Below are 19,193 nucleotides of genomic sequence, written 5' to 3' on the forward strand. Positions count from 1 at the left end.
TTAGAACCGGGCACTGGGACCAGTTAGAGCCGGGCACTGGGACCAGTCAGAGCTGGGCACTGGGACCAGTTAGAACTGGGTACTGGGACCAGTCAGAACCGGGCATTGGGACCAGTCAGAACCGGGCATTGGGACCAGTTAGAGCTGGGTACTGGGACCAGTTAGAGCTGGGCACTGGGACCAGTTAGAGCTGGGCACTGGAACTAGTTAGAGCCAGGTACTGGGACTAGTTAGAGCCGGGTACTGGGACTGGTCAGTCCTGGGTATTGGGACCAGTTAGAACCAGGAACTGGGACCAGTCAGAGCCACGCACTGGTCCCAGTGCCAAGGGGTAACTGGTCCCAGTGCCCAGGACTGACTGGTCCCAGTACCCAGTTCTAACTGGTCCCAGTGCCCAGGACTGACTGGTCCCAGTACCCAGTTCCAACTGGTCCCAGTGCCCGGCTCTGACTGGTCCCAGTTCCCACCCTCCCAGTCCCCTCCAGTGCCACCTCCCGTGCCAGCCCCGGGTCCCCGCGGGGTTTTTGGGGTGCGGGGCCCGGGGTTTTGGGGCTCCCAGTCCCTCCCAGTCCCTCCCAGTCCCTCCCAGTCGTTCTGGACCTCCCGGTGCGGGCAGCGCTGGGCACGGGGGGCGTCCCCTGCCCCCCTCCGGCCCCGGAGCCCCCCGGGCACCGACGGGCAGGGCCGGGGGGCGCCGCGACCCCCGACCCCGGGTTGGCATCCCCGGCTGGGGGGCACGGCCACCGCCAGGGGCTGGGGGGCACCACCAAGGGCTGGGGTCACCAGGAGGGTCTGGGGGGCACCACCAAGGGCTGGGGGGCACCGGGAGGGTCTGGGGGTCACCAGGAGGGTCTGGGGGGCACCACCAAGGGCTGGGGGGCACCACCAAGGGCTGGGGGGCACCACCAAGGGCTGGGGGTCACCACCAGGGTCTGGGGGGCACCAGGAGGGTCTGGGGGTCACCGCCAAGGGCTGGGGGTCACCACCAAGGGCTGGGGGCACCGTGAGGGTCTGGGGGGCACCAGGAGGGTCTGGGGGGCACCGTGAGGGTCTGGGGGTCACCAGGAGGGTCTGGGGGTCACCACCAGGGTCTAGGGGTCACCGTGAGGGTCTGGGGGGCACCGTGAGGGTCCGGGGGGCACCGTGAGGGGCTGGCGGCCACGCGGGCCAGGCTTGTGCCCGTTTTGGGGGCGCGGGGACCCCTCCGTTCCCTCCCTGCCCCCTCCCCGCTGTCCCCGTCGCCACCGGGGCGGCGGCACCGGGCGGCGGCACCGGCCTGGCACCGGGGGCTCCCTAAGTGCTGCGGCGCCGGGAGGGGGTCCCGGGGGAGCCGCGTCGTCCCCCCGGGGCCGCCTCGGCCCCGTGAGCGCTCCGGGCTCCGCGGGGCTGCGGCGGAACCGGCGACAAGTGCTAAAGATGCCGAGAGCCCCCGGGCCGTGAGTCGCCCTAAGTGCTGCTCCGCCCGGAGCCCCCCGGGGATAAGTGCTGGGCCCGGGGGCCGCGGGGGCTTCTCCCCCTTCCCGGAGCCTCCTCCGGCCGCGGCCGCTCCGGCGCCGGGTCCCGGCCCCGCCCGCATCGCTCGGGGCCGGGAGGGAACCGCGGCGGAGCCTCGGGGGGTTCGTTCTCACGTGAAACAAACACAAACAACGGGGAGGAGGGGGGGGAAAAAAAATAAAAACCAAAATAAAAAACAAAACCCAAACCCTCCGAGGGCAGCGGGAGGCGAATGTGCGGCGTAAGCGGAATTTCAGCCCCAGCCGGAGCCTCCCAACAATTCTGGTGTCGCCTCCGGGTGACCCCCGGGCCGCCGGACCGCCCTCACCCCCCGGCGCAGCGCCGGGGCCGGTGCCAGGGCTGCATCCAAAGCCCGGGCGGAGGCTCCGGCCCCTGCGGCCGCCCTTGCCCGGGGGTCCCCGGGGGTCCCCGGGGCTCTCCGGCCCCTCCGGAGCCGGCCCCGGCCGCGAGGGGAGGGAGCGGGGCGAGCGCCGGCCGGGAGGGCGATTAATAAATAAATAAATTAAAGAAGGGAGGCGCTTTCCTCCCGGTCCCGCGGGTCCCGCGGGCGGACCTCGCTGCGGCCGCGGGGACGGGGTCACCCCGCCTCGGGTGCCACCGGCGGTGCCACCGGCGGTGCCACCGGCGGTGCCACCGGCGGTGCCACCGGCGCTGCTCCGGGAGCACGGGGAGACGCGGGGTGCGCTCGCTCTTCCTCCTCCTCCTCCTCCTCCTCCTCCTGCTGCTCTCCCCGCTGGGCTGGCCCGGGGCAGCCGCCACCCGGGGCCGTGTCCCCGTGTCGCCACCGCGGCGTGGGGGTCCCGGCGCCCCCTCCCCGTCCCCCCCTTTCCCTTCTCCGTCCGGTCGCTTTTATTGCACAATGCGCGTGGGATCGCGGGGCCGCTGCTCCGTGGGATTCTCCTCCTCCTCCTCCTCTCTCTCCTCCGCCGTCCAAACCGATTTCAACGCTTGGCCTTTGTCGCTTTTCGCTTCCCGCCCCGCCCCGAACCGACAACAAAACCAAAAAAAAAAATAATAAAGAAAAAAAAAAGCGGAAAAAATGAGGAGCCCGCGGGGGGCAGGGGGGGCTCGCTCGGAGGGGAGGCGGGCGGGGAAGGACGAGGGGAGGCAGGGCGGCTCTAGGAGCAGCCGCAGCGATCCACCACCATGCCGGGGATCTTGCCGTAGATGATCTGCTGCTTGTCGTTGAAGTAGAGCATGTTGATGGGGGACATCTTGGTGGGCGTGCAGCAGGGCCCGGCCGAGCCGCGAGGGTTGGCCTGCTGCACCAGGTGCGTGTGCGGGTACTTCTGCATGAACATGTACTCGCACTGGCCCGAGCAGTAGTTGGCCTTGTAGCGCTTGGGGGCGATGATCCAGTCCCAGCCGAACGCCTCGAAGTCCACGGTGAGCGGGTAGCGGCAGCAGCGCGACTCCGCCGAGTGCTCGTCGCAGTCCAGCCCCAGGTTCCGCCGAGAGCGCTTGTTGTTCTCCAGCACCCGCAGCTCCATGAAGGGGTGCTGGGGACGGGGACGGGGACGGGGATGGGGACAGGGACAGCGTGGAGGGGACAGGGACAGTGGGGAGCGGACAGGGATGGGGACAGGAACAAGGACAGGGACAGGAACAGGGACAGGGGTGAGGGAACGGGGACAGGGACAGGGACAGGGACAGGGACAGAGCCAGGGGACGGGGACGGGGATGGGGACAGCGGTGAGGGGACAGGGATGGGGACAGGGACAGGAACAAGGACATGGACAGGGACAGCAGGGAGGGGACAGGGACAGGCGAGAGGGGACACGACGGACAGCAGGGAGAGGACACGAGAGAGCCGTGAGGGGACACGGGACAATGGTGGGAGGATATAGGACAGTGACAAAGGGACAATGGTGAGGGGACAATGGTGACACCACCACCCCCAGTGCACACCGCTCCACCCAGCCCTGGGTGTGCCAGGGGGTGGTGGCATGTCCTGGAGGTGTCACCAGCCCCACGAGAGTGTCACTGTCCCCACGGAGCTGTCACTTGTCACCCGTGACCTGCGACCCCCTCCCTAAACTGCCACCAGCCCCCCAGATCTGTCCCTGTCCCTCAGACCCGCGATCCCTCAGGCTGCCACCACCCCTCGGAGCTGGCACCGTCCCCACCCCTGTCCCAGCACCCACCCAGTGCCCCTTGGGGACACCCCGACCCACTGTCCCCCTGGGCAGTGCCACCCACCAGCCCCTCGGGGACACCCCAAACTCCCTGTCCCTGGGATCAACCCCTCTGGAGACACCCCAAACCCCCCATCCCCTGGGCAGTGCCACCCACCAGCCCCTCGGGGACACCCCAAACCCCCATTTTCGGGGGCAGTGCCACCCACCAGCCCCTCGGGGACACCCCAAACCCCCATTTTCGGGGGCAGTGCCACCCACCAGCCCCTCGGGGACACCCCGAACCCCCATTTTCGGGGGCAGTGCCACCCACCAGCCCCTCGGGGACACCCCGAACCCCCATTTTCGGGGGCAGTGCCACCCACCAGCCCCTCGGGGACACCCCGAACCCCCATTTTCGGGGGCAGTGCCACCCACCAGCCCCTCGGGGACACCCCGAACCCCCATTTTCGGGGGCAGTGCCACCCACCAGCCCCTCGGGGACACCCCGAACCCCCATTTTCGGGGGCAGTGCCACCCACCAGCCCCTCGGGGACACCCCAAACCCCCATTTTCGGGGGCAGTGCCACCCACCAGCCCCTCGGCGCCGGGCCCCAGCGAGGTGACGGCCAGGTCGTTGCCGTTGGGGTCGAAGGCGTTGATCTCGATGCCCCAATTGTTGTGGGGCTGCTTGAACCAGTTCTGCAGGACGTGCTTGAAGTCGATGCTCTGCCAGTGGCCGGCTCGGGAGTTGAGCTCGATTTTGAGCGAGCGGATGCGGATGTGGCGGCTGCCCTCGTCCGTGACGGGCTTGAGGCGCAGGATCTGCAGGTACACGGTGGAGGTGTGCTGCACCGGCCGCAGGTACACCCAGAGCTGCGCCTTCACCACCTTGGTGAACATGATCTTGGGGCTGAAGTTGAAGAAGCAGCAGTGCGGGTTGCCCTCGATCTGCACCGCCGGGTCCGCTGCGGGGGGACGGAGACGAGGGAGGGGTCAGCCTTGGCCTCGGGAGCCTCGCTGGGACCCCCCGGCCCCAAACCGGGACCCCCGAGAGTCACGGAGACCCCCGGCCCCAAACCGGGACCCTCAGCCCCGCACCGGGACCCCCGAGAGTCACGGAGAGACCCCCGGCCCCAAACCGGGACCCCCGGCCCCGCACCGGGACCCCCGAGAGTCACGGAGAGACCCCCCGGCCCCAAACCGGGACCCCCCCGGCCCCGCACCGAGACCCCCGAGAGTCACGGAGAGACCCCCGGCCCCGCACCGGGACCCCCGAGAGTCACGGAGAGACCCCCGGCCCCAAACCGGGACCCCCGGCCCCGCACCGGGACCCCCGAGCCGCGATTCGGGGCAGCCGAGAGGCATCGAGGGACCCCCCGGCCCCGCACTGGGACCACCAAGCCCCACACAGGAACCCCCGACCCGCCCCCCGGGACTCCCCCGGTCCCGCACCGGGACCCCCGAGCCGCGCGGGGCCGGGGCTGCGCCCCCCGCCCCTCGGAGGTGAAGGTGGGGTCAGGGGCCGGGCCGGGGGTCCCCGCCCGGGGGTCCCCGCTCGCCCCCTGCCCCGGGGGGCGCAGCACCGGCCCCGGGGGGGGTCCCGGCCTGTGTGGGGCGGGGGGCTCCGGGCCCGCGGCACCTGCTCGGGGCCGCCCCTTCCTCCCCGGGGATGCGCCGGGTGCGGGTCCGCATCTCCCACCCCCCAAAGCCCCCAGACCCCCAAAACCCCACACCCCCCACAGCACCCAAAGCCCCCCAGAGCCCCCAGACCCCCAACACCCCCACACCCCCCACAGCCCCCACAGCCCCCAAAGCCCCCCAGACCCCCAAAACCCCACACCCCCCACAGCACCCAAAGCCCCCCAGAGCCCCCAGACCCCCAACACCCCCACACCCCCCACAGCCCCCACAGCCCCCAAAGCCCCCCAGACCCCCAAAACCCCACACCCCCCACAGCACCCAAAGCCCCCCAGAGCCCCCAGACCCCCAAACCCCCACAGCCCCCACAGCACCCAAAGCCCCCCAGAGCCCCCACACCCCCCACACCCCCCAGACCCCAACACCCCCACACTCCCCACAGCACCCAAAGCCCCCCAGAGCCCCCAGACCCCCAACACCCCCACAGCCCCCAAAGCCCCCCAGAGCCCCCCACACCCCTCACACCCCCCAGAGCCCCAACACCCCCCACAGCCCCCCACACCCCTCACACCCCCCACACCTCCCACACCCCTCAGACCCCCAACACCCCACAGAGCCCCCACCCTCCACACCCCCCACACCCCTCACACCCCCACCACCCCCACCTCGGGGTGGGGGGCACACCCCGCACCTCTCGTGGGGCTCCGCAGCCCCCCCAAACCCGGGCGCTGCGCCGGGGCGGTGCCAGCCCCGCTCAGCCCCGAGCTCCGGGGGTCTCCCCGCCGCCCCCCGGCCCGGCCCCACATCCGTGCGGGGCTGGAGCGGGGAATTCGCCCCCAGCCCCGCAGCCCCCGGCCCGCTCCGGTCAGGTTTAATAGCGCCCAGCTGCGCCATTTGCTGCGCCGGCCCCGCGGGGGTCACGACACCGGGAATGTCGCCGAATGTCGCCTCCCCTCCCCGGCCCGTCCCCGCCGCTCGCAAATGGGGCTGGGGGCGGCGGGGACCCCCCCCTCGGCGCTCAGAGCGGCGAGAGACCCCCACCCCCCACCGCAGCAGCTCGGCGGGGGCTTTGTCGCTTTTTTTGGTCACTTTTTGTCGCTTTTTGTCACTTTTTTGTCACTTTTTGGTCACCGGGCGCGGTGGCACCGGCACGGGGGGGGCCGGTGAGTGCCGGGGAGGGGTGGGGGGCACTCGGGGACCACCGAACCCCTCCTTGGGGACAGCGGTGTCCCCCCACACCCCGGGGCCATCCCGGGGGGGGCACAGCGGGCGCGGTGGTGATTTGGGGAGGGGTCCTGCGGGGGGCCGCGGTGCCGGGATGCTCGTCCGGTCGCCGTGGCAACGGGGGATAAAGGTTACCGGGACACCGGGCCCAGCTGCGGGGCGGGGGGCGGCCCCCGGACCCCCCCCCCGCTCTTTGTTCCGCCCCCTCCCCGCGGGGTCGGCGCTGTCCCCCCCCCCCCCAATTCCCGGGGTCGCCCCCCACTCGTGTCCCCGCGTGGCGCTGACCTTGAGCGGCTCCCCCCACCCCTGCTGAAGCCCCCCACCCCCCGAGGGTCGCGGGGGTCACGGGTGGCCCCCCGCCCCGCACGGGCCCAGCTGGGCCCGGTGTCCCGGTAACCGGGGGGGGGTTTGGGGCCAATTTAACCCTCTCGGCTCCTCCCCGCAGCTCGGGGCCCCCACCCGGGCGGGGTCTCGGGGGGAACCCGAGACCTTTATGGCTCCGCTGCGCCCATAAAGCGCCTTCCCCTCCTCCCGTTCGCGAGCCATAAAAACCCCCGAGGGCCGGGGGGGCGAGCGGGGAGGGGGAAATCCAAAAATCACCCAAATCACCCAAATAATAACGGAGCGGAGCCCCCCCTCCCCTCCCCGCGGTGCATCCGGGCCCGCGGGACCCCCCAGCCGGGGGGAGGGGGTCGGGTTTTTATTTTGGGGGCCCCCCCCCCCGAGCTGCGAAGGGGGCGGGGATGGGGGGCGCGAGGCCCGGGGAGGAAAACCCCAGCGTGTCGTCAATTTTCTGGGTAATAAAATTTCAAAGCCGCCCGAGCGCATTTAATGCCTGGGAAGGAAATTTGGGGAGGGGGCGGCAGCGCCTCACACCTCCCTCCCTTCCGCTCGCCCCCCGCCCCCCCCCCCCCCGGGGGTCCCGCGCCGGGAGCAGGTGGAGAAATCCCGGGGGAAACTGAGGCACGGGAGGGGGCGGAGCCGAGCCAGGCGCGGCCAAGTGCCCGAGTCCCCTCCCGGGACCCCCGGCCGCGCTGGCCTGTCCCCGGCACGGCCCGAGTCACCCCGGTGTCACCCCGGTGTCACCCCGATGTCACCCTGTCACCCTGTCACCCCAATGTCACCCCAATGTCACCCTGATGTGGCCTTGCCATCACCCTGATGTCACCCTGTCACCCTGATGTCACCCCGATGTCACCCCGATGTCACCCTGTCACCCTGCCATCACCCTGATGTCACCCTGTTTGTCACCCTGTCACCCCGATGTCACCCCGATGTCACATCAATGCCACCCTGCTGTCACCCTCTCACCCTGATGTCACCCTGTTTGTCATCCTGTTTGTCACCCTGCTGTCACCCTGCTGTGACCCTGTTTGTCACCCTGATGTCACCCTGTTTGTCATCCTGTTTGTCACCCTGCTGTCACCCTGCTGTGACCCTGTTTGTCACCCTGATGTCACCCAATGTCACACTGCTGTCACCCTGTTTGTCACCCTGTTTGTCATCCTGCTGTCACCCTACTGTAGCCTTGCTGTCACCCTGCTGTCACCCTGTTTGTCACCCTGCTGTCACCTTGTTGTCACCTTTCTGTCACCCCGATGTCACCCCGATGTCACCCCGATGTCACCCTGCTGTCACCCTGCCACCTGCCCTGGGCACAGCAAGGTCACCGTGCCACCTGCCCCGTGCCCCCAGTCTGCTCCCAGTCCCAGTCCCAGTCCCAGTCCCAGTCCCAGTCCCAGTCCCAGGCCCAGTCCCAGTCCCAGTCTCAGCTCCCAGTTCCAGTCTGAGCTCCCAGTCCCAGTCTCCAGTCTCCAGTCCCAGTCCCAGCTCCTGATCCCAGCTCCCAGTCCCCAGTCCCAGTTCCCAGTCCCAGTTCCCAGTCCCAGCTCCCAGTCTCGGTCCCAGGTCTGAGCTCCCAGTTCCAGTCCCACTCCTGTGTCTCCATTCCCGGTCCCAGCTCCCAGTCCCAGCTCCCAGTCTGAGCTCCCAGGCCCAGTCCCAGCTCACAGTTCCCAGTTCCTGGTCCCAGCTCCCAGTACCAGCTCCCAGTGCAGCTCCCAGTCCCAGTCCCAGTCCCAGTCCCAGTCCCAGTCCCAGTCCCAGTCCCAGTCCCAGCTCCCAGGCCCAGTCCCAGTCCCAGCCCCAGTCCCAGTCCCAGTCCCAGTCCCAGCTCCCAGGCCCAGTCCCAGTCCCAGCCCCAGTCCCAGCTCCTGGTCCCAGTCCCAGTTCCCAGTCCCAGTTCCCAGTCCCAGTCCCAGTTCCCAGTCCCAGTTCCCAGTCCCAGTCCCAGTCCCAGTCCCAGTCTCAGTCCCAGGCCCAGGCCCAGCTCCTGGTCCCAGTCCCAGTCCCAGCTCCTGGTCCCAGTTCCCAGTCTCCAGTCCAGTTCCCAGCTCTCAGAACCAGCTCCCAGTCCCAGTCCCAATCCCAGTCCCAGTCCCAGTCCCAGTCCCAGTCCCAGCTCCCAGGCCCAGTCCCAGTCCCAGTCCCAGTCCCAGTCCCAGTCCCAGTCCCAGTCCCAGCTCCCAGGCCCAGTCCCAGTCTCCAGTCCCAGTTCCCAGCTCTCAGAACCAGCTCCCAGGCCCGGTCCCCAGTCCCAGTCTGAGCTCCCAGTCCCAGTCTCAGCTCCCAGCCTGAGCTCCCAGTCCCTAGTGCCAGCTCCCAGTGCCACTGCTGAGCGCTCCCAGTGCCTGGTGGCAGTCCCCAGTCCCCCGTCCCCAGTCCCAGTCTGAGCTCCCAGTCCCAGTCTGAGCTCCCAGTCCCAGCCTGAGCTCCCAGTCCCCAGTCCCCAGTCCCAGTCTGAGCTCCCAGTCCTAGTCTGAGCTCCCAGTGCCAGCTCCCAGTGCACAGTGACCGCTCACAGTCCCTGCTGCCAACCCCCAGTCCCAGCTCCCAGTCCCAATCCCAGTCCCAGTGCCAGCTCCCAGTTCCCAGTTCCTGGTCCCAGCTCCCAGCTCCCAGTTCCCAGTTCCTGGTCCCAGTTCCCAGTTCCTGGTCCCAGCTCCCAGCTCCCAGTTCCCAGTTCCTGGTCCCAGCTCCCAGTTCCCGGTCCCAGTGCCAGCTCCCAGTTCCCAGTTCCTGGTCCGAGCACCCAGGCCCAGCTCCCAGTGGCAGCTCCCACTCCCCAGCACGGGCCCCTCTGAGTGCCCGGTGCTCTGTCCCCCTGTCCCCTCCTTGTCCCCTCCTTGTCCCCTTGCTGTCCCCTCCTTGTCCTGTCCTTGTCCCCTCTCTATCCCCTTGCTGTCCCCTCTCTGTCCCCTCCTTGTCCCCTCTCTGTCCCCTCTCTGTCCCCTCCTTGTCCCCTCTCTGTCCCCTCCCTGTCCCCTCTCTGTCCCCTCCCTGTCCCCTCTCTGTCCCCTCTCTGTCCCCTCCTTGTCCCCTCCTTGTCCCCTCTCTGTCCCCTCTCTATCCCCTCTCTGTCCCCTCGCTGTCCCCTCCTTGTCCCCTCCTTGTCCCCTCCTTGTCCCCTCCTTGTCCCCTCTCTGTCCCCTCTCTGTCCCCTCTCTGTCCCCTCTCTATCCCCTCTCTGTCCCCTCTCTGTCCCCGCTCTGTCCCCTCTCTGTCCCCTCCTTGTCCCCTCCTTGTCCCCTCTCTGTCCCCTCTCTGTCCCCTCTCTGTCCCCTCTCTGTCCCCTCTCTGTCCCCTCTCTGTCCCCGCTCTGTCCCCTCTCTGTCCCCTCCTTGTCCCCTCCTTGTCCCCTCTCTGTCCCCCGTCCCCATCCCCGCGGGACCCGCACGGACCGGGGGGTGGTGGGGGGGGAGCACCAGAAGGACCCGGTGGGGGGGGGGGGGAGCTCAGGGACCCCCGGGGGTGCTCAGGGACCCCCGGAGCAGCTCGGGGACCCCCGGGGGCGGTGGGCTGGGGGGGGGCTCGGGGAGGACGGGGCGCCCCGCAGGGACACGGGTGACGAGCGGGGACCGGGAGGGGACCCGGGGAGCGGGGCGAGGGGTCCGGGCCGGGGCTGGGGGGCCGGGGCGGGGGCGGGGGGGAGTCCTCCGGCGAAGTTTGCAGCGGAACAAAGGGCGGCACTGACTTTGCTGGGCCATGCTGATGACGGTCTCGGTGGTGGCGTGGTACTCGTCCTCCTCCAGGTACTCGTCGTGCTGCAGCGAGTCCCCCTGGAAGTCGTGGAGGTCCAGGAGCTGCTGGAGCGGGGGGGCCTTGGGCAGCAGCTGCTTCACCACCTCCCGGGTGATGTTGGGCGCTTCCTTCAGCCGCAGCTTGCTCAGGATCTGCGACTTGATGCTCTCCAGCCGCAGCTCTTTGCTCTGCCGCCGCCACAGGCACACGGGGCAGGCGGGCTCGGAGGCGGGGGGCTGCTCCACCGACCCCCCCCCAGCCACCGCGGCCACCAGCGAGCCCAGCAGCCACCACAGCGGGGCCATGCCGGGGGGGGACAGCAAAAAATACATCGGGAGAGCAAGGGGGACGGAAAGAAAAAATAATAATAAATAAACAAAAAGAAAAAAAAAAAAAAAAGAAACAAGAGGGAGGGGGGGGGTAAAAAATAATATAAAAAAAAATAAAATAAAATAAGCAAACCCTTCCCCACCGGGCCGCCCCCCCGCCCCGCTTCCACCGCAGCGCGCAAGGGGGGGGAAGGCGGTAACGGCGGCGGGGGCGGGGAAGCGGGGACCCCGGGGGGGGCCGAAGGGGGGGGGGGGATGAAAAAAAGCGGCGGTAGCGGCGGCCCCGGGGTTTTATACCCCAAGAGAAGTGTGTCGTCAGCGGCCTTGATTGGCTGCGGGCGCACAAAAGAGGTTCTGGCAGGGGCTTGGCACCAGCCGCCGCCGGCCCCCCGAGCCCCGGGAACGGCCCCGCCGCCGCCCGGTGCGCTCGGGCACCCCCCGCCCGCCCCCCGGCTCGGGGGGGCCCGGGGGGCGGCGCGGCCCGGCCCCGGCTCCCGGCAAGTGCGGCGGGATGGATGCGCGTCCCGGCAAGTGCGCCCGCCCCCCGGGCTGCCCCCCGAGCCCCCCGGCAGCCCCGCAGCCCCCCCGGCCCCGCTCGGGGCCGGCCCCGGTGGGACCGGGCACCGGCGCGGTCCGCCAGCCGCGGCTTGCAGCAGCCACCGGCACCGGGGAACCCGGCCCGGGGAGCCCCCCGGCTCTTGGGGGGCTGAAACTCGGGGTACGGGGGTGAAGCTGCCCGCTCCGGAGCATCCCGGCACCGGGAAGTGCTGCGGGAGTGTCGCTCCAGGAGGAACCGGCACCGGCGGATCCCGGCCCGGGGAGACCCCCGGGACTTGGGGGGCTTGGGGACCACCGGGGGGGGATGAAACTCGGGGTACGGGGGTGAAAGTACTCGGTCCGGAGCATCCCGGCACCGGGACGTGCTACCGGAGCATCGCTCCAGGATGAACCGGCACCGGCGGATCCCGGCCCGGGGTGTCCCCCGGGACTTGGGGGGCTCGGGGACCACCAGGGGGATGAAACTCGGGGTACGGGGGTGAAGCTGCCCGCTCCGGAGCATCCCGGCACCGGGACGTGCTGCGGGAGTGTCGCTCCAGGAGGAACCGGCACCGGGGAACCCGGCCCGGGGTGCCCCCCGGGACTTGGGGGGCTCGGGGACCCCGGGGGGGGATGAAACTCGGGGTTCGGGGGTGAAAGTGCTCGGTCCGGAGCATCCCGGCACCGGGAAGTGCTACCGGAGCATCGCTCCAGGAGGGACAAGAACATCCCAGCACGGCTTGGGGGGCACCGGGACCCCCGTTACCCCCCCCGGGGGTCCCGGCCCCAAAGCGGGGGCGATTTGGGGGGGGGGACACAGAGGGAGCCTGCCCACCCCGCACCGGCACCGGGCAGCGCTTCCAGGAGGAGCCAGGGGAGGAACGAGGGAACCCCGGCGCTGAGATCACCGTGGGGACCCCCGGTAACCGGGGACCCCCCCCCCCCCGTTTTTCCCGGTGCCCGCCCCATCAGAACCATGGAGAGGGGAAGACCCGCCGGGGATGCACCGGCGGGCGGGGGGCTCGGGAGGGGGACACGGCCCTGGGGGGGTCCCGGTGGGTTTTTGGTGGGGGGGGAGCGGCCCCGTTGCCCCCCGGTCCCGGGAGGGGATCGGTGCCGGTACCGCAGCACCGGGGGCAGCGCTCCCCCGCGCGGCGTGGGCGCTTCGGGGACACGGGACACGGGACACGGTGCCACCGGTGCCGCCACCCCGGGGGGCGGCGAGGGGAGGGGGTCGCCCCCGCTTTGTCGCCTCCCCGCCGGTGTCGCGACGCCCCCCGGTGTCCCCGCACTCCGGCGTGGCCCCGGGCCCGCGGGGCCGCGGCAGCGAGCGGGTTAAGCGCGGCCGTGACGCGGCCCGGTCCCGCCCACGGGCGGCCCGCAGGAGCTGTCAGCGGCCCCGGTAACGGCGGCGCGGGCGGGGGGCGGCCCCGGGGGTCCCCGCGGGGTCCCCGGGGGTGGGGACGGGCTCTGGGGGGGGGTCCCCGGTGCGGGGGCGGCTGGGGGGGGAAATTTGGGGCCGGGGGGGCCGCGTCGCCCCGCGCCTTCCGGGGGCACCGGGGAAACCCCGGGCCGAACCCTTCCCGTCCCCGCGGGACAGAGCCACCCCCACGCGGGGACACCTTGGGGACACCCCTGGGGACAGCCCCGCGTCCCCACGGCCACCCCCGTGGCCGCCTTTGTGTCCCCGTGTCCCCACAGACCCGTGTCACCCTGTCCCCAAATTCCCCCATCCCCCTGTCCCCACACCCCAATGTCCCCCTGTCCCCACACTGTCCCCGTGTCCCCAAATCCCCAAATTCCCCCATCCCCCTGTCCCCACCCCCCAATGTCCCCCTGTCCCCACACTGTCCCCGTGTCCCCAAATCCCCAAATTCCCCCATCCCCCTGTCCCCACACCCCAATGTCCCCTGTCCCCCTGTCCCCACACTGTCCCCGTGTCCCCAAATCCCCACATCTCCCTGTCCCCACACCCCAATGTCTCGTGTCCCAAATGTCCCTCTGTCCCTCTGTCCCCACCCTCCAATGTCCCCAAATCCCCACCCCTCAATGTCCCTCTGTCCCCAAATCCCGGTATCACCATGTCCCCACACTGTCCCCATGTCCCCAAATCCCACATCCCCCTGTCCCTGCACCCCAATGTCCCCCTGTCCCCCTGTCCCCACGCCCGAATGTCCCCAAATCCCCACCGCCCCTGTCCCCCTGTCCCCCTGTCCCCCATCCCCATTTGGGATCGCTCCGGTTCCTTTCCCAGCGCATCGCTGACCCCGCGGCTGTCCCTGCCAGGTGTCGCCGCTGTCGCTGTGTCGCCGGTCCCGGCTGTCCCGGTGTCCCGGTATCCCGGTGTCCCGGTGTCGCTGTCCCGGTGTCCCGGCTGTCCCGGTGTCCCGGTGTCCCCGTGTCCCGGTATCCCGGTGTCCCGGTGTCCCGGCTGTCCCGGTGTCCCGGTGTCCCCGTGTCCCGGCTGTCCCGGTATCCCGGTATCCCGGTGTCCCCGTGTCCCGGCTGTCCCGGCTGTCCCCGTGTCCCCGTGTCCCGGTGTCCCGGTGTCGCTGTCCCGGTGTCCCGGCTGTCCCCGTGTCCCCGTGTCCCCGTGTCCCGGTGTCCCGGTGTCCCCGTGTCCCGGTGTCCCGGCTGTCCCCGTGTCCTGGTGTCCCGGTGTCCCGGTATCCCGGTGTCCCGGTATCCCGGTGTCCCCGTGTCCCGGTGTCCCGGTGTCCCCGTGTCCCGGTGTCCCGGTGCCGCCGTGTCCCGGTATCCCGGTGTCCCCGTGTCCCGGTGTCCCGGCTGTCCCGGTGTCCCGGTATCCCGGTATCCCGGTATCCCGGTGTCCCCGTGTCCCGGTGTCCCGGTGTCCCCGTGTCCCGGTGTCCCGGTGCCGCCGTGTCCCGGTATCCCGGTGTCCCCGTGTCCCGGTGTCCCGGCTGTCCCGGTGTCCCGGTATCCCGGTATCCCGGTATCCCGGTATCCCGGTGTCCCCGTGTCCCGGTGTCCCCGTGTCCCCGTGTCCCCGTGTCCCGGCTGTCCCCGTGTCCCCGTGTCCCAGTGTCCCCGTGTCCCCGTGTCCCCGTGTCCCGGTGTCCCCGTGTCCCCGTGTCCCGGTGTCGCTGTCCCCGTGTCCCCGTGTCCCGGCTGTCCCCGTGTCCCCGTGTCCCCGTGTCCCGGCTGTCCCCGTGTCCCGGTATCCCGGTATCCCGGTATCCCGGTATCCCGGTGTCCCGGTATCCCGGTGTCCCCGTGTCCCGGTGTCCCGGTGCCGCCGTGCCGGTGCCCGGGATGGCGGGGCTGCTGCCGGCGCTGGTGGCGGTGTCGCAGAAGGCGGCCGAGGTGGCGCGGCTGTGCCGGGCGGAGGAGCCGCTCTTCCGCCTGCTGCTGGCCGAGAAGTCGGGCCCCGAGCGCAACGCCCGCTTCCAGCGCGACTTCAAAACGCTGGCGGACGTCCTGATCCAGGAGCTCATCAAGCACGACCTGGGGACACAGGTGGGGACAGCCCGGGGGTGGCCGGGGCGGGGGTGGCACCTCCCGGGCCCGCCCTGAGCCCCCCCGGTGTCCCCCCAGTTCCCCGAGCTGCGGGGGCACATCCACGGGGAGGAGACCAGCGAGTTCAGGGACGCGCAGGGTGAGCGGGGACAGGGGACGGGGACAGGGGACAGGGACAGGGGACAGAGGGACAGGGGACAGAGGGACAGGGGACAGAGGGACAGAGGGACAGGGGACAGAGGGACAGGGGACGGGGACAGGGGACAGAGGACAGAGGGACAGAGGACAGAGGGACAGGGGACAGGGGACAGGGGACAGGGGACGGGGACAGAGGGACAGAGGGACAGGGGACAGAGGGACAGGGGACAGGGGACGGGGACAGAGGGGCAGGGGACAGGGGACGGGGACAGGGGACAGAGGACAGAGGGACAGAGGACAGAGGGACAGGGGACAGGGGACAGGGGACAGGGGACAGAGGGACAGGGGACAGGGGACAGGGGGACAGGGGGACAGAGGGACAGGGGACAGGGGACAGGGGACAGGGGACAGAGGGACAGGGGACAGGGGACAGGGGGACAGGGGGACAGAGGGACAGGGGACAGGGGACAGGGGGACAGAGGGACAGGGGACAGGGGACAGGGGGACAGGGGGACAGAGGGACAGAGGGACAGGGGACAGGGGACAGGGGACAGGGGACAGAGGGACAGGGGACAGGGGACAGGGGGACAGAGGGACAGGGGACAGGGGACAGGGGGACAGGGGGACAGAGGACAGAGGGACAGAGGACAGGGGGACAGAGGGACAGGGGACAGAGGGGACAGTGGGGACAGACATGGGGGACAGTGGGGTGGGGACATCTGTGGGGACAGAGGGGACAGAGGTCCCTGTGCCATGTCCCTGTGTCATTTGGGGTCCTGGCAGGTGGCACGGTGACAGTGCGGGTCGGTGCCACCCCGGGGGACACGGTGGCCCTGCTGCTGGCCGTGCTGGGCCCTGAGCACGCCAGGGCGGCCGAGCTGCTGGCAGAGGCCGTGCACCGGGAGGTGACACTTGGGGACACGGAGCTGGATGGCATCGACCCCGGAGTGTCCCCAGGGGACCTGGGAATCTGGATAGACCCCATTGGTGAGGGGCGTGGGACGGGGACGGGACAGGGATGGGACAGGGATGGGACAGGGATGGGGACAGGGATGGGACAAGGATGGGACAGGGACAGGGATGGGGACAGGGATGGGGACAGGGACAGGGATGGGGACAGGGATGGGGACAGGGATGGGACAGGGATGGGACAGGGATGGGAACAGGGACAGGGATGGGGACAGGGAACAGAGATAGGGATGGAGACAGAGATAAGGACGGGGACAAGACGGGATGAGGTTGATGGGATGGGAACAGGGACAGGGAAGGGGACAGGGACAGGGACAGGGACAGGATGGGATAGAGGGGATAGAAACAGGAAAAGGGACAGGATGGGGACAGGGAATGTTGTAGGGTGGGATGGGGATGGGGACAGGGATGGGGACAGGGACTGGATGGGATGGGGACAGGGATGGGGACAGGGATGGGATGGGGACTGTGAGCTGGGATGGGATGGGGACAAGGCCAGGGCCATGGCTGGAACCCCCCAGACCCCCTGGCACCCCCCAGACTCCACCAACGAGTTCATCGGGGGGCGCGAGGACGTGGCCGCCATCGATGGCATCGCGCCCGGGGGGCTGCGCTCGGCCCTGGTGCTCGTGGGGGCCTTCGACCGCCACAGCGGGGTCCCCGTGCTGGGGGTCATCAACGAGCCCTTCTTCCAGAGGGACCCCCAGACCCACAGGTACACCCAGAGCCCGCACCCCGGGACCCCTGACACCCCAGAGCCCGCACCCCGGGACCCCTGACATCCCTGACCCTGCACCCTGGGGTCCCTGACACCCCTGAACCTGCACTGGGGGTCTCTGTCACCCCTGACCCTGCACCCCAGGACCCCTGACATCCCTGACTGTGCCCTGGGGTCCGTGTCACTCCCTGATCCTGAACTGGGGTCCCTGACACCCCTGAACCTGCACTGGGGGTCTCTGTCACCCCTGACCCTGCACCCTGGGGTCCCTGACACCCCTGAACCTGCACTGGGGGTCTCTGTCACCCCTGACCCTGCACCCCGGGACCCCTGACATCCCTGACCCTGCACCCTGGGGTCCCTGACACCCCTGAACCTGCACTGGGGGTCTCTGTCACCCCTGAACCTGCACCCTGGGGTCCCTGTCACCCCTGAACCTGCAATGGCGGTCCCTGACATCCCTGACCCTGCACCCTGGGGTCCCTGAGAGCCCTGACCCTGCACCCCGGGTCCTGGCGTCCCCTATTCCCCCATCCCGGGGTCCCCAATTCCCCCATCTCGTGGTCCCTGTCCCCAGTTCTCCCCCCATCCCGGGGTCCCAGTCCCCCAAATCTCCCCAGATCCCCCCAAATTCCCCCTCCCCGGGTTCCCTGTCCCCAATCTCAGGTGTCCCCATCCCGCAGGTGGCAGGGTCGCTACCACTGGGGGGTGGCCCACGGCGCCACGCGGCTGTGCTCGCTGTCCCCTCTGGTCCCGGGGTCCCAGCCCCCCAAATCCCCCCAAATCCCCCCAAATCCCCCCAAATCCCCCCAAATCCCCCCAAATCCCCCCAAATCCCCCCAAATTCCCCCTCCCCGGGGTCCCTGTCCCCCATCTCAGGTGTCCCCATCCCGCAGGTGGCAGGGTCGCTACCACTGGGGGGTGGCCCACGGCGCCACGCGGCTGTGCTCGCTGTCCCCTCTGGTCCTTGTCCCCCCAGTTCCCCCATTCCTGTCCCCCCAAAATCCCCCCATCCCGGGGGTCCCTGTCCCCAATTTCAGGTGTCCCCATCCCCGCAGGTGGCAGGGTCGCTACCACTGGGGGGTGGCCCACGGCGCCACGCGGCTGTGCTCGCTGTCCCCGCCGCTCCCGCGGCCGCGGCCCCGCGTGGTGCTGAGCCGGGCCGAGCCGGCGGCGGTGCGGGGGGCTCTGGGCTCCCTGGGCGGGGGTCCCCCGCTCTTCGCCGCCGGCGCCGGCTACAAGCTGCTCTGCGTGGCGCTGGGGCTGGCGGACGCCTTCGTGCTCTCGCAGCCCACCACGTTCGCCTGGGACTCGTGTGCCCCCCACGCCATCCTGCGAGCGCTGGGCGGCGGCGTGGTGGCCTTGGAGGGGGCGCTGAGGGCGGGGGGCGCCGCGGAGCCCCCCGAGCTGCGCTACCACCGCCCGGTACCGGGCCGGACCGGGCCGCAGCGCTGGGCCAACCTCGGGGGGCTCGTGGCCTTCGTGCACCCCCCGCACCTGCGAGCCGTGCTGGCCGCGCTGGGCGACCTGCCGGCCCTCTGACACGGGGCTGGGATTTTGGGGGGCTGGGACCGCGGGGAGAGGGATTTGGGGGGCTGGGACCACGGGGAGAGGGATTTGGGGGGCTGGGACCCCGGGAAGGGGGGATCTGGGGGGTCTGGGGGGCTGGGACCCCGGGGTGCGGGGATCTGGGGGGCTGGGACCCCGGGGAGGGGGGATTTGGGGGGATCTGGGGGGATTTGGGGGGCTGGGACCCCGGGGAGAGGGATTTTGGGGGATCTGGGGGGCTGGGACCCCAGGATGCGGGATTTGGGGGGCTGGGAGACACTGGGGTGGGGATTTGGGGGGCTGAGACCCCGGGAATGTGGGTCCAGAGGTTACAGGGACCCCGAGTTTGGGGTCGGGGGGATCTGGGACCCTGAGTTTGGGGTCGGGGGGATTTGGGACCCCGATTTTGGGGTCGGGGGGATCTGGGACCCCGAGTTTGGGTCGGGGGTTAACGGGACCCCGAGTTTGGGTCGGGGGGATCAGGGGCCCCGGTGCGGGCCGCGGTGGGAGCTCAGAGTCCCGAGTTCCCGGTGTCCCCAAATGTCCCCAAATGTCCCCAAATGTCCCCCCAATAAAGGATCCCTCGCAGCCGCTCGTGTTTCGGTGGTCCCGGGCCGGTCCCGGGGCGGTCCCGGTGCCGGTCCCGGGGCGGTGCTGTGCCGGTTCCGGGCCGGTCCCGGTGCCGGTCCCGGGGCGGTGCTGTGCCGGTCCCGGTGCCGGTTCCGGGCCGGTTCCGGGCCGGTCCCGGGGCGGTCCCGGTGCCGGTCCCGGGCCGGTCCCGGTGGCGGTCCCGGGCCGGTCCCGGGGCGGTCCCGGGGCGGTCCCGGGGCGGTCCCGGGGCGGTGCTGTGCCGGTTCCGGGGCGGTCCCGGGGCGGTCCCGGTGCCGGTACCGGGGCGGT

General features: G+C 70.6%; 2 protein-coding genes across 6 annotated transcripts; one reads left to right on the forward strand and one right to left on the reverse strand.

The window, feature by feature from the left end:
- Window positions 1-2,257: 2,257 nt before the first annotated feature.
- Window positions 2,258-11,295, reverse strand: GDF11 (growth differentiation factor 11). The gene is made up of 3 exons (XM_077788702.2): window positions 10,528-11,295; window positions 4,224-4,597; window positions 2,258-3,014 (listed from the first exon to the last, which is right to left on the reverse strand). Exons 1-3 carry the CDS (start codon window positions 10,904-10,906, stop codon window positions 2,634-2,636), a joined length of 1,134 nt encoding a protein of 377 aa, XP_077644828.1. The 5' UTR covers window positions 10,907-11,295; the 3' UTR covers window positions 2,258-2,633.
- Window positions 11,296-11,378: 83 nt separating this feature from the next.
- Window positions 11,379-18,881, forward strand: INPP1 (inositol polyphosphate-1-phosphatase). Of its 5 annotated transcripts, XM_085562788.1 has the most exons (6): window positions 12,801-12,842; window positions 13,727-14,920; window positions 14,999-15,059; window positions 15,842-16,045; window positions 16,568-16,742; window positions 17,804-18,881. In XM_085562788.1, the coding sequence occupies exons 2-6, from the start codon at window positions 14,717-14,719 to the stop codon at window positions 18,285-18,287; spliced, it is 1,128 nt and encodes a 375-aa protein (XP_085418914.1). In that variant the 5' UTR covers window positions 12,801-12,842; window positions 13,727-14,716; the 3' UTR covers window positions 18,288-18,881. The 5 variants fall into 5 exon arrangements, 4 of the variants coding, with proteins under 4 accessions (XP_085418913.1, XP_085418914.1, XP_085418915.1 ...); XM_085562787.1 differs by lacking the exon at window positions 15,842-16,045 and having other exon boundaries at window positions 11,379-12,842; window positions 13,695-14,920; window positions 18,036-18,881; XM_085562789.1 differs by lacking the exon at window positions 15,842-16,045.
- Window positions 18,882-19,193: the final 312 nt, after the last annotated feature.

The sequence above is a fragment of the Lonchura striata genome, chromosome 29 (genome assembly GCF_050655825.1).
Source record: "Lonchura striata isolate lonStrDom1 chromosome 29, ASM5065582v1, whole genome shotgun sequence".
Taxonomy (NCBI): domain Eukaryota; kingdom Metazoa; phylum Chordata; class Aves; order Passeriformes; family Estrildidae; genus Lonchura; species Lonchura striata.